This window comes from Larimichthys crocea, chromosome III (assembly GCF_000972845.2).
Source record: "Larimichthys crocea isolate SSNF chromosome III, L_crocea_2.0, whole genome shotgun sequence".
Classification (NCBI taxonomy): domain Eukaryota; kingdom Metazoa; phylum Chordata; class Actinopteri; family Sciaenidae; genus Larimichthys; species Larimichthys crocea.
Window position 1 is genome coordinate 21,069,276 of NC_040013.1, and position 13,741 is coordinate 21,083,016.

General features: G+C 41.4%; 1 protein-coding gene across 1 annotated transcript; it reads right to left on the reverse strand.

Moving 5' to 3' along the window:
- Positions 1-8,380: 8,380 nt before the first annotated feature.
- On the reverse strand, positions 8,381-12,341 carry LOC104931550 (amine sulfotransferase). Its single transcript, XM_019258969.2, has 6 exons — positions 12,105-12,341; positions 10,806-11,014; positions 10,604-10,730; positions 9,994-10,088; positions 9,702-9,876; positions 8,381-8,590 (listed from the first exon to the last, which is right to left on the reverse strand). Exons 1-6 carry the CDS (start codon positions 12,256-12,258, stop codon positions 8,472-8,474), a joined length of 879 nt encoding a protein of 292 aa, XP_019114514.2. The 5' UTR covers positions 12,259-12,341; the 3' UTR covers positions 8,381-8,471.
- Positions 12,342-13,741: the final 1,400 nt, after the last annotated feature.

Consider the following 13,741-nt stretch of genomic DNA (forward strand, 5'->3'; position numbering starts at 1 on the left):
GTAGAGCTAAATCAGCGGAGTACTCTACATTCTGTGTGCTCATTAAATTATGAGAGAAACTGTCTTGTGATACAGTTTGCAGGCTACAGGGTTGTGACGTGTACCAGAAGTTAGTCGACCATGGAAATGCAAAGCAGTGCGAGCCCTCAAACCTCAGTTTACTCTGTTTGGATCAATAAAAATCACTCACAAAGCTGCAGAATCATTTTAGTTATCTATACAATAGAGTAGTACTGTAGCTTTTAAGATTTAATACATGTACATGTTCTAATGTCATTTTCCCTCTTCACCCCAATAGCTGTGACGCCACTTTTAAGAGCATTTCTCTGAGCTGCTATTTGTCCCCATACTTGAATAACACATCTGTTCAATGTGTGTTTGTGCCAACACAGACATGTGTTGACCTCAGACCAGAGCTGGACCCTGCAGGTCTCGTGGTATTTGTCGGGGTTTGTAATGACGATCAGAAAAAAAAAAAACAGGGTTCAAGTCTCCGCTGATCACACCCATGCAGCGCCCATCTGTCCAGCGTGCGATATGTACTGTACATCTGATGAATACATACAGCACGACAATAGACACGCAGACAAAAGCATGCTGTATGTTAGCACACACACACACACATGGCCAGCTTCCCAAGACGCACACATTTTTAACACCATCTTCTACTAGTTAACCGTCTAATTATACAGTCGTCCTCGTATTTACAGTATTGTAGAAGTGACACAAGCTGGCAGATCCTCACAATGCTTTACTGGGCTCTGTAAGGCAGCTGGTTAGCAGAGGGCCTGAGTAGGAGGAGGGAGCTGGCAACAGCTGTCGGAATGAATGCAAGTAGTTAAACACGAGTTCTCCAGAGGCTTGATGTACACAGCGATCACCTGAAGCTTTATAGTCCTACACGGTGAAGAAAACAAGATGAAAATGAGAGTATGTGGGAGTGAAAGGTGGCACAAAAGTTCAAGTCTAACAGAAATATATACATTCTCTGTCACTGCTCTGTTTAAATGAATCTGACACGGCTTTGGTTAAAGTTTGATTAGGTTTCGATTAAAAAATAAGTACTTTATCAAGGTCGTCATGGTTACAGTAAGAAGCAACAGTTCAGGTAAGATCGGTAACTCTTATTTGGAGACAGGAGACAAACGTTGATCTCCCGTGTCATCCGTCCACCTCCACCTGCTCCCCGCACGGACTCCAGTTAAAGCAGTTCACAACAAACATGAGTTTTATTCCAACTCTACTTTTTGTCCCCGCTCTCTGCTCGTTCTCCCTCTCTCCTCCTCCCCCACTCCTCTGCCCGGCTCTCGCCCTTCTCTTCCCAGCCTGCTTTGCGGGCCCGGAGGCGCCAGCCGCACCCTGTCCCGTGCAGTCTCCTGCCGTCCCGCTGAAGACCGTGAAATCGGCATGATTAATAATTATAATTATTGGCAAACGTGCCAGCTGCTCTGTGGCATTGGGCACCTCTGATTTATGGTTCTGTAAACGCAAACAGTCATTGTCCATATTCAGAGAAGAAAGGAGGGAAGGCAGGAGGGGAGACCGAGGCAGACGGGGAGTTTTGGACGCCTGCCCTCAAAATATGATTTTATCTTCGGAAGTCAGCAGCCCTGTCCTGCAGGCATTGTCCTCCGTCCCTCCCTCCTTGCTTCCAACCATTCGTCTCTTGTTCTGCCCATGCTCCTCACCTAGTCTGTGCTCCATGGAGCATTGCTTTTTGATCTCAGTGGGCTTCAAAGGAGTCTGGGGCCACAGGGTTTCGAGCATTGTGCAAGCAGACTGCTGGCTTTATGAACAGCCTATCGTTAGCATTGTATTACCATGGTCTTAGTTCTTAGTGTTGAGGTGTATGTCCACAAAGCTGCATGCAGGGGTTAAGGACAATTAATGATTCAGAAGAAAACTAGCTGTCCGAGATAAATCATCAATTATCTGGGCATAATTAGATTTTCGTGACTCAGTAATAAACTGGAAAGCAACCAAGAGTCTGTCACAAAGTGGACAACGCTGACGTGGAGTTCTTATTTGTGTTACCTGCATGTGTACGTGTGTGTTTACGTGTGTGTGCTCTGACTGATGGAGCTTCACAGTCTGTTCATCAGGCTCTGGGGGTCTGCTGATGTGTCTATCACTGACAGAACGAGACTATGGATTACCTCGCTCATTAATCACCATCAACGTTGGCAGCTTGCGCTCACGCTCCCTCACATAGACTTGTGTATCGCGTACATGCGCTGGTGCAAGCTCACACAAGTACGCCTTCATACAAACACACACACACATACACACACTCACATATTAATCTCTCCACACACAGACAGAGTAGTTGTGACAGCTACTGGCCACCAACCTGTCCGCAGCCTAATCTCATTAGGGTCCTTCTGGCATCTGGGCCTGTTCTGCTGAGGGATGGTCTATGATGGAGTGAAGAAGACAAGGCGTTCAAGCGTATAATAGATGTCTAAATCATCTGGCCTCAGCCAGTGGGTCCTCTTGCTCATGTGATGCTCTGGAAGCATGCAAGGGAAACTACAGAAGACAAACAGATACCCGGAGCTGTGCAACTCTGCAAAGTTTCAATTCAAGTTGCTTGAACAAGGTAGCAACAGTAATAAACTACATGAAACCGTGGTTGGAGGTGGCACAGTGACACTCATCACACCTGTCTGCCACTCTCCAGTCTGCTGCAGGCCTGGCCTGTCCTGTCTGGTCCTGGAGTGCAGTGTTGTACCTGTCAGTGTTGTGCAGATGGGCTCCAGCTCCCTCAGGTACCTGGGCTAAATACCCGTCATTAATCACCACATAAAGCCTCCCCAGCGGGAGATGCCCCAGGTTAGACCACATCAAGAAATAAATTGGCTGAAAAATGGCTCTGGATGAAAGCTCTGTCCCAGGAGAGAAGAGAGAAGAGGAGAGAAGAGGAGAGGAGAGGAGAGGAGAGGAGAGGAAAATCTCAAAGCCGCCTCCTCAAGCCCACTAAGTGATCTGTCAGCGAGCTAAGCGACATCATCATTCACTTGGCCCCTATCGCGTTCCCGCGGTGCTGACAATCTCGGCTGTTTGCTTTCAGATTTGTACACATTCATCTTCTTTATTTGCCAAAGTGGCTATGCTTAGACGGAAGGCTGCGCTTTAACACTTCAAGTGGGGGGGGGGACTTCAGGTCCATCAGGCTTTAAATAAACACTCCTGAAAGATCGGATGATAACATGAGAGGGAAAAAAAAAAAAGATGCAGACGAATGGAGAATAGCAATACTCCTCTCATTTTGAAGCTCCAAACTCAGAGGTTAATCTTTTGAGAACATAAAAACTCATTCAGGTGATTAAATAATCCATAATAATCTTTCTTTGACCCACCTTGAGGTCATGACCGAATCTTAGAACAACATTGCTTTAGGCCTCACACTGATTTAGGGGCCAATAACATCAGAAAAGCTAAATTGGGACACTGACCTCTGTAATGCAGGGTCCTATCAGCAGAAGAGAAACCTGTCTTCTTTTAGCAGTTAATCAATCAATCAATCAAAATGTATCCACACGTTTCATCTATGAAGACGCAATAAAATGTGTAAGAATATACCACAATGAAGAGCGTAAAGAGGCAAAGATGAGTTAAAAAATAAAATAAATAGAGGAGAAATGTGGATAAAAACATAGATAAGGTCAAGGACGTGTTGTAGTGCAGGTGTCCAGACCTGTCCACCTCAGAGTAGCATGTCTGTCCAGTCCTATGATTAATGACCACAGGGACGCCGCTGGTCAGCCACTGAACCTCTGCTCTATTGACACCGGTCCACCTTTCACGAGTGATGTTCTGCAGCACCTCGGGGCCTCGTGGTCACTTCAGTCAGACACCCTAAAAATTAAATATGTGCTGAAAGGTGTTAGAGCTAAACTGTTTTTGTCGTTGATGTATCTTTGTAAAGTTTAACTAATGACACAATAGGCGTGATATATAGATAATTTATCACAGCCAGTTAGTTACAAGTACATTTACTCATGGACTAAACTTAAATACAGTTTTTAGGTAAATTCATTCATTATAATGAAAGTTATTTTGCTGATTATGTTTCATACAAGCTTCTGAAACAGAGAGAAAAGTCTATTATTATATAGCTATAGATACTGAGCCAATAAAACGTCTGCCCGTACAGTGGGAATATTTCAACTTGTTTCAAGAATTTTCTAAACTCAACTTTTATTATTTATATTAGATAATTTTATAAGGTTATAAACAGCAAAACAAAATAAAGTTTTTAAGACTCTGGTAAAAATGATCCAAACCTTGAGTTGAGTTGTTAAAATCAACTTAGCTTTGACCAGCTACATTTAAATCCTGTATCATACTGTGTAACACCATAGAAAGGGCAGTACATTATGCTGATAGTACCTTGTACTTTTACTTTAAGGTCTAGAGTGTCAGATTTAAACAACTACAGAATATGTCACAAATGGAATACCATATTCATAACTATGTTTTCATTAGTGTATAACCACCTTTTGTTACTTAGAAGAAGCCTTTAATTAACATGTTTTACTATGTAATATTGCCACTTTAGATGCCACTAAATAAAACTTAAAAATAAAATGATTAAAATAAAATGATTGCTGTTTGTTTGTAAATATTGCTGTTGTTGAGTATTTCAAGCCGGAAAATCATCTTGATGATCATGCACTTTTAATTTAGGTGAAAAAAAAATGTATTAAATTGTTTTAATATAAGATCAGACTCATAATCCTGATTCTCTGACGTCCATGAATACAGTATATTTCTGTAGATCTACCAGATTGTTTTTAATCTGATTGTTTTTAAGTGTTGTGGAAAAGACAAAAATCAGTGCACAGCTAAAAATAAATGAACGGAAATGAAAGCACCACTTCCTGAAGTAGTTTCAGACTCAGCAGAGATCACATGCAGACTGAAATGTGTGCTGACTCTGAGCTCAAACGTGGCCTTTACCTCTACATCTCTGCACATCAGAATCTTCAACACAGCACACAAAGGCATAGCAGAGGACCACAGGCCATTATGTATTTTAAAAAGAGGGGCATGGTGAGCGGCCAGGTTATGCTCCTCTATTCTTCTTATTCTTCCTTCACCAGAGCGGTCGGTGTCAGTAGGAGATTGCGGGACAATGGAGGTGATCTCTCTGATCTCAGTGCTTCTATTGTGGCTCGTCGTATTATTAATGTTCATCTCTGAGAAAAGCCACGGCCTCTGCCTCGCTGCTTCTGCATCGCTCTGTCATTTTCTCTCTGCTGGACTTTCTCTTCAAACAGCTCTGACATCTCCGTGCTGTATTGTCGCTGTCAGACACACAGAAAACCTAAAATAAAAACACACACACCGTCAAAGAAAATGTAAGTCACTCTCTCAAAGTCATTATCAGGGTATCAGGTCAGATTTTTTTTGATAAGTACCTCTTTTTCCAAGATAATAATAAGACCATATGTCAGATCTAGACTCTGTGCCACAAAATAATCTGCAATGCTGCAGAAATTATCTTTAAATTCCTTCCCATCGTGCCTTCACTCCAAACCCACGTTCCCACTCATTCCCATGGTCTTTGTACTCCTACGATTGTGCAAAAACTGGAACACTTTGAAGGTGTGATGCCCACTCTCCTTTCAAAAACACACAAAAAACGAGAGAAGCCACGGTAGCTGTCGCTCATTTATCAGTGGTGCCGTGGGCTGCCCATGCCTTGCTGTGCCGTGCTTGGGGTCAGGCTTCCTTCACTGTGGACTCAGAGTAATTATTAACCTACTGGGATTGTCCTGCAGTCCTTTGGTCATCTGGGACTGCTGAGTGTCAATCTGCAAAGGTCATGACAAGGCAACACGGTGATGAAGAAGGAGCTAGAGAGTGAAAATAGACAGAGAGAGAGACAGAGGCTGACTTAATGATGAATTAAACTGGAAAATTAGACCACTTTCATGACTTTCAAGAGGCATGGCTGATGGATTACACACTTCTTTTCTCTGTGCAAACATTTAAAGGGTTATATTTTTATATTTTCTTATTGCTAACAATCCCATTTAAAGAGTAAACAAACAATGATTGATCGCACTAAACAGAAACTGATATAGCTTTTTTCCTCTGCAGTGTTCAGTTAGTCGGTAACACATTTCAGGGATTGTGATGCACTAATTACACTACAGTTACTAATTCCAGTCACTCTCTGTTACTCTATAGTTTGCAAGATGGCTCGGTATCAGTTTGATACCGCTGCATTCAGTGAACAGATCGCTGCAGTACATGTTACCTTGACTGCATATTTAACAACTCTGCAACGTTATCATGGCACAGTTATTATTATCATTGGTCAAGATGTTTGTGAAGTTGTGTGATCCGGCATTATGCTGCCAGAGTTTATTGCATCGGCAAATAGACAGTATAAAACATGAATGTCGTATCCATGACGTCACCCGTAGGTTTCTGAGAGACATTGTAAAGCTCAGAGTGTGGTGGCTCTGGTTGTCACCATGTTCCTCTGCCAGCTCCCCATTAATCGAAGACGGTGAGCGTGGTTGAAGCTGATGCGAGCTGAATGAATCCTTGTTGCTCAAACAAGTCACCTGTGATAGCACCCACCTGCAGTTATGTTGTTAATTATGCATAACTAGCAATAGAGACCAAAACCCCTTTTTGTACCAGGCTGTAAACATGTTTATTTCTGCTGTGAAGTTGGACATTATAACGTGGGGACTTATGAAGACTGACTCGTTCTGTAGCCAGCCTCAAGTGGACTTTCGAGGAACTGCAGTTTTTGGCACTCCGGTATTGGCTTCACTCTACAGCCACTGAGGTTTCTTTTCTTCACACAAGGCTGATGTTGGTCTGAATGTGGCCTTAAGCATTGCTTTTTTTGTTTACTGTTGAATAATTAGTAAACTTAATTAGTAACTTTAGTTAATTTCTTTTTTTATTAAGTAATTTAAAAAAAATCATAATTAATGACCAAGTGTCTGAAAATAGTAAATTTTTAAAGTATCCACGTAAGTAAAATGCTCAGATTTGACATCAAAATATGTCTTTCAGCCAATTAATCGATTAGCTAATTGACAGAAAATTAATCTGCAATTATTCTGATAACTAATTAATCATATAACTAATTTATCAAAAAAAAGAAAATCACTCGATCATTTGTGAGGATTTGCTGATTTCAGTCAACTTGCAGCTATAAACTGAACATCTTCAGACAAAAGCTTTAGGAAAGTTATGACATATATATTTATTTTCTGATGTTTTATGGACCAAATGATTCATTATAAAATACAAACATCCTTCACTAAAAGATTTTAAATGATCACACAGCTCTTTCTACCCAAACTAAACATGAGCAATATTGACAGAATCAACGATAAAGCTCCTAAAGCTTCCCACTACTAACTCAGCTCAGACCCCCTGTGTGTGATATAACCTGGGAAAAAGTGCTTCTTTTTTTTTAATCATGGGAAGACCATGGTGTGGACGTTCTCTACATAAAACCCACCACCTCAAACTGAAGGTAATTTATGCTGCTGCTGTGGCATTGTGGCCTACAGAGCCTTTGTGAGGCAGCGCACAACACATCTTCTAAAGATGTTTGGGTCTTGTGGGGAATAAATTGTGCGATTCGTCTGCGATCCAGCTCTATATCATATTCGGCTAGCTTGTCGGTGCCACTGAGGTGGTGAATGGGCCGCCAGAGGCCCAGCCACTAGCGGGTGGTCTGACACAGAAAGGTTAAATATGGTTCAGCCACGGATACTCTCAAAGGACCTTGCTGTTAAAAAAATAAGTTATGTGGGTTGTATGTCTTCACGCAGTCAGGAAATTGACAATACTGGCGCAGTGAGGCACAAGGCTGTCCCAGGGCTGAACTTCATGCTTGACCGTCCAATTGAAAAAAAGAGTCACAACATCACTTGTTTCCGGCGGATTTATTGACGGCTCATCAAAGCCCTGGCTAGACAAGAGGTGTAAAATGCAACACAATGACCATGCCTATATAATGGTTATATTCATCGAACTTCTTTGTACTCAAAACTATCAGGACAAACTTGAACCCAATGACAGGAAAGATGGAAGAAAACAAAAATGCAGCAGATAAATGGTTGAAACATTAACATAGTACAAGCATTAAGAGGTGCCTTAAATACTAGGAGAGACACCGAACCACATCCCCTGCACACACACCGCTATGACTTGTATGGTTAATTAATTATTTATGTCTGCTTTGTATTAAGTCAACAGCTCACTCAAATGACAGAAAAGCATATTTTTCACATAGTTCACACAGTTTTCATACTTGCCACCACCCCCTGAGGTTAAATATATTTTTCCTTACTTACATATTTGTGATCATAAAGAAACAGGAGGGCAAGCCTCCAAATTACATTCAAGTATGACAGGTGTTTTAATTGATTGTGAGCTCATGTTGAGGGAGACTCTCCAGTTTCAGGCTGATCCAAGTTCAAGAGGAGCTACTGTTTAATCTCCCAGACACAGGTCAGAGGCAAGTCACTCATCCTCTCCTCGAACACTTTGTCAAAATGTTCGTTCTGGGCCACGGTGAAGAAATTCTTCCAGTCACCTGCTACACCTGTTCAAACACAGAAAAATCAAAAATAAGAAACTTTTTTTATTGCCAAGTAGGTCTTGTAGCTGTTTTTGGTGCATAACAAACATTAAGTAAAAAAAATATAAGGAAGATAAACAAGTACTAAAAGATATCAATATATTCCCAATATGTTTTTAAAGTGAAAAGAGCTGTACAGTTTGTGCAGGAATGTGCAAACTATTTCGGGGGGAAAAAGGTATGACCCAGAAAATACACTGCATGAGGTATGACTCAGAAACGGCTCTGCTCCGGAACGACAGCGTACTCCGTCGTCCGCCAACTCACACATAATCAGTTTGTGATGCACACTGGTGTGGCTCTGCCGGACACCGAGCGTCACGAGATCTCGCGAATTCACACATAATCACGCAATATTGCTGGCTGTAGTCTCTTTGACTCCTGCAATGGCATTCCACGCCGCATCTTTTTTGCTGGTGTCATAAAGGATGTGAGGTGTCATAAATTAAAGGTTGATTTTAGACCTCCAGAATCAACTTCTCCTCATCCATGGTGTGGACGGGGTGAAAAGACGCCTGAAAACCTCTGACCTGTTTCCTACTTCAGGTCGGCCCGCCCATTATGTGTTCTTGTAACGAAACTCGATCCTCGGTGAACACTGAGTATTTTATTTTGAAAATCAACCTGGGTTTTATTTTGTATTTTGTAGCTGATTTCCTTCCCCACACAATCTGCTCTGTGCTGAATTTATGCACCGTGCTCCGGCGTCTGGGAAAATTAGAAGCTCTGCGTATGTGTTGCGGAGGGCTGCCGGACGCCGCAGTCGTTCCGGAGTCGTGTCGAAGTGGAACCGGAGACTGTGTGAGCTGACACATTGACTAAAATTGAAACGTATCGACTCAGCCGCCGTGGCGGAGTTGTTCCGGAGTCGTTCCGCATGCAGGGGTGAGGTTTTGGTCCTGATGGACCGCAACCTCCTGCCCGGTGGGGAGTATCTCAAAAAGTTTGTGTCAGCCACAGTCAGAGTCCTGAAGAGATGAAAGATTTCAGCCAATCACCTTCTGAGCAGAAAGTGAGAGGTGTACTGGTCTCTACTGGTCTGCTGCTTATTTCTTTTATTTCTATGGAATCAAACCTTTGCGCATGGTTTTCTTCTTGTAGCGGTTGGTTTCAATAAGGTCCTTGTAGTTTGCCTTAGGGTCGGCCTTCATGTTTTTGAAGGTAGACATCTCCACAACATGATCAATGGCTTCATCCGTCAAGTTTTTTCCCAGGAAAGCACAAACCTTCACAACTTCCCCTCTGAGGTCCTGTCAACCAGATGTTTTGATAATATTTCAATATGGCATAAAACAGAAACCCCCACATCCGATATCTTAAACTCATGTTACTGTGTTGAAATGTTAAACATCCAGAAGATTCACAACCTTCAGCATGCTTTCATACTGGACCCAGAGGATGTCCAGTTGATCTTGTGCTGCATGATATTCTCTCACATGATCAAACCATGATCCCATGTAAGCTGTTGAAGAAAAATATGTATGTCAGTGCTGAATATAGCCAGAAAAGATGAGTGAGACTTGCTGGTTTTCTGTTTCATAAAAAACATTCAAGCAGCAACCTCTGTGGCTGTGAAGTGAAGCCAACATGGAAGTGCCAAAAATCTACAGTTCCTTGAACGACCACTAGAGGCTGGCTACAAAACAGTGTGGCCTCCTTGATTGACAGGTGGGTGCGTTACAGATGGCTTGTTTGAGCACCCAGGTGACATCCAGCTCGCCTCAGATTAGCAGAGATGCAGAAGAGGTAGGACTGCCAACATGGCGATAGATGGTGTGAAGTCACGTCATGCATACGCCATCCATTCTTTATACTGTCAGTGATAAAAACCTAAATAACTACTTTTAACCTCACAAAAGTAAAGTGAGTTATATTTCTTCCAGCTAGATGTTGACTTTGATTTATTTCTCCCCTTTGAATGTACAAATAAACACAAATAAATGCATAAATGCAACAACATAGTTATACTGAACCTACCATTACCATCCAGGAACTGCTGAAAGAAATCCCCAAAGCTCTTAGGTGAGTCCAGCATGACCCAACTTTGGGCAAAATGATAGAGGGACACCAGGACATCTTTGGGGTTCCTCCATACATACACAACCTAAAGGAAAAAGATATTGTACTGTATGTGTATATCTGCTGATACAGTTGTTGCTTGAATATTAGAAATGGTTACCTTGACTCGTTTATCCGTCACTCCTTTGGGCAACATGTCAGGGGGGAGATGTGACCCAAAGATCCGAGGATCTGGTCTTTCTCGGAAAGGGTGGTCTGCAGTTCTCTCCTCCAGCCAAGGAACTCGTACCCTGTTGGTGGCATCTTCTACCCAGTCAGGCTGTGCAGCCTCCATGATCTTGACCAGGATCTGCTGCATCCACACTGTGCCTACAGAGTACAATAAAACAGAGGATGCTTGAAATACAAAAGAGTAGTAGGACCATACAGACATACCCAAATATTTGTAAGTAACACTTATAATGTTCAGTTTCAAACTGAGCATTATAACCTTTAATTTACTGTACTGAACAGACATGTGCTTGTTTTCACTAAACAAAAGTAACAGTCCAATGATCTTTTTGCTCTCACCAAACCATGGGGATACCAAATGCCAACTATTCACGCGTTCCTTTGGTCCACATCCGTAAACTCTCGACACACTGCTTGCACACTTTGTGAGGTGACTCATGGCTTGTCTTGATCAGCGAGTTTTACTTTAAAATATGCAAAATCAGGGTCAGAGTCAGGGTTGTTTAGGCATTTACGACGAGAAGTAGCAGGAGCAGACATGATCTGGAACAAAGGAAATATATACCTATGTAAATAAAACACTAAGATGGAATAGTTACAAGCTCTGAAAACTACAAAAACAGCATTAAACCAAATAGAACTTACAACGGTATGCCCGTGGCTACAAGGTTAAGAGAAAAGCCAGCACAAATCCTCTTTAATTCCTACTATGCTGGTTTTCTGTTTGCAGATATTGATAGTACTGACCTAATGGGAGATGCACACACCTCTCACCGTACGAGACAGTGAATTGTCTCAATTGTGTGTTACCTGGCATGTCATGTGATACCTGGCAGAAAGTTACCTGTCAGGAAAAGTATATGTGAGGCCACGCCTTTGATGTGCTATGTCTGTGCTGACTGAATTGTTTGAAAGTAAAGCCTAAGAGCAAAGAACTCTATAACAGCAGTCCTGTGTCATATTTTTACAAAGTGAGATCCACAATGTAATACTTTAGTAGACATACTGTTGTGTTACAAGTGTAAACCTTTGACTACGACTGCAAATATACACTGTTGCCCAGTGTTGTCACAATCATTTCCTGAGAAGAGGTAAACATATTTTGTTCCAACTTTATGGGCAGGAGTATTTATACTTCACATTACTGATGACTATTTTTAAAAGCATGTATGTGATATTATTTGTATTCAGTTGTGGTATAGCGCTAAAATCATTGCAAAAAACTGACCTGACTTGGGGTATGTGATGAGGAAGATATCCGTAGGACGGATCTCAACATGCTGGAGGTCATCAAGATCCTTTGGTCGCAATTTGTCCCTGACCAAAAAGTTCTTCCTTTTGTACCTGAACAGGTCAGGGCTCACTAAGTCCAGAGAATCCATGGGTGCCCAAATTTAATTAATAAATGAGAGCTGATCTTAAGGAAACTAAATTATTATTCTGCCTAACGAGTTAAAACTTTCTATCTTGCTGCTCTCACTCAGAATGATTAGTGACTTGACAGTGCAAGTATTTCACAAGGTGGAAGAACTTGTTCCTACAGGTGAGCGTGTACATTCAGTTGTATTACGTATGTCTGTGAAAATGTATATTTACATTGACATATTTTACTTAATAGTGTATTTAATAATAATACTGCAACCAAATTGTGTATCAAGAATAAAACTGTTTGCAAATTTAAAATATTTTTCAACTTTCAACTCTCACGTGAACAAGGAAACCACTGCACCCTTTTTCTAATAAACACAGAAGAATGTGACCTGATGTCACACCCAGTAAATTTGCCTTTTGAACCTGTCTGATATCAGACCCTTTGTTTATGTCTGGCTCTGAACTTAGTTAGAACTTACTTTGGTTTCCTTAATCTAAATGATCTAAGTGATCCTTAATTCTATAAAAATAGAGTAGCATTGCACTTGTCCACTACATATATTATTACTGTCATTATTGCTACCATATCTCCATTACAGTTTATAGTTAGTTTATGATTTGCTGCCTCTGTGCATCTGTGTCTCTCTATCACAGTTTCCACTGCTACTGTAATCATTTTATCATTCATTGTAGTTGTACAGTTTGCGTTGATTTGTTCTGTACATCCATTGCACGTCTGTCCGTCTTGGGAGAGGGATCCCTCCTCTGTGGCTCTTCCACCTTTTTTCCCTGTTAAAAGGTTTTTTGTGGGCAAGTTTTTCCTCACTCGAACCGAGGGTCTAAGGACAGAGGGTGTCACTCCCTGTACAGATTGTAAAGCCCTCCGAGGCAAATGGTACTTTGTGACTTTGGGCTATACAAATAAAATTTGATTTTATTTGATTCAGCAAGTCTGTTTTTTAGGTCGCCTTGACCAGATTATGGAGAAGTCAAGCACACACACACACCATACACACTCATGGGAAGCACACATACATTACTACACATTTGCTCAGAATATTTACTACGTGATCATAAAAAAAGTACAGGACAGTCGTGTCCATATCTGGTGATTTGACTATGTAACAGTGATGTAAGAATGGTTCTAAAAAGCTGTAAAGATTTTAAGTAAAGGAGTTCGGATCACAAGCAGCTCTCCGTGTTATGTGGTTTCATAATCTTTATGCAGATAATTGCTTTAAAAAAGCAATTTACAGTTGTGCATGTGCCAAATGATGAAAGGCAAGTATTAATATAAAAAAATATAAATAAGGAATAATATATAAAGATAAATATAATAATAAAAGCAGTAGTAGATTTACCAAGCCGATCTCAGCAGTTAGGTTCCTGAATTCCTGAGTTTGGGGGACCACAAAAGCCCAATCACCAGAAAGCCACCATCTGTTCTTAGATGGTCTCAGATCTCAGATCAGATCTAAGAGGGCGCCCAAACTG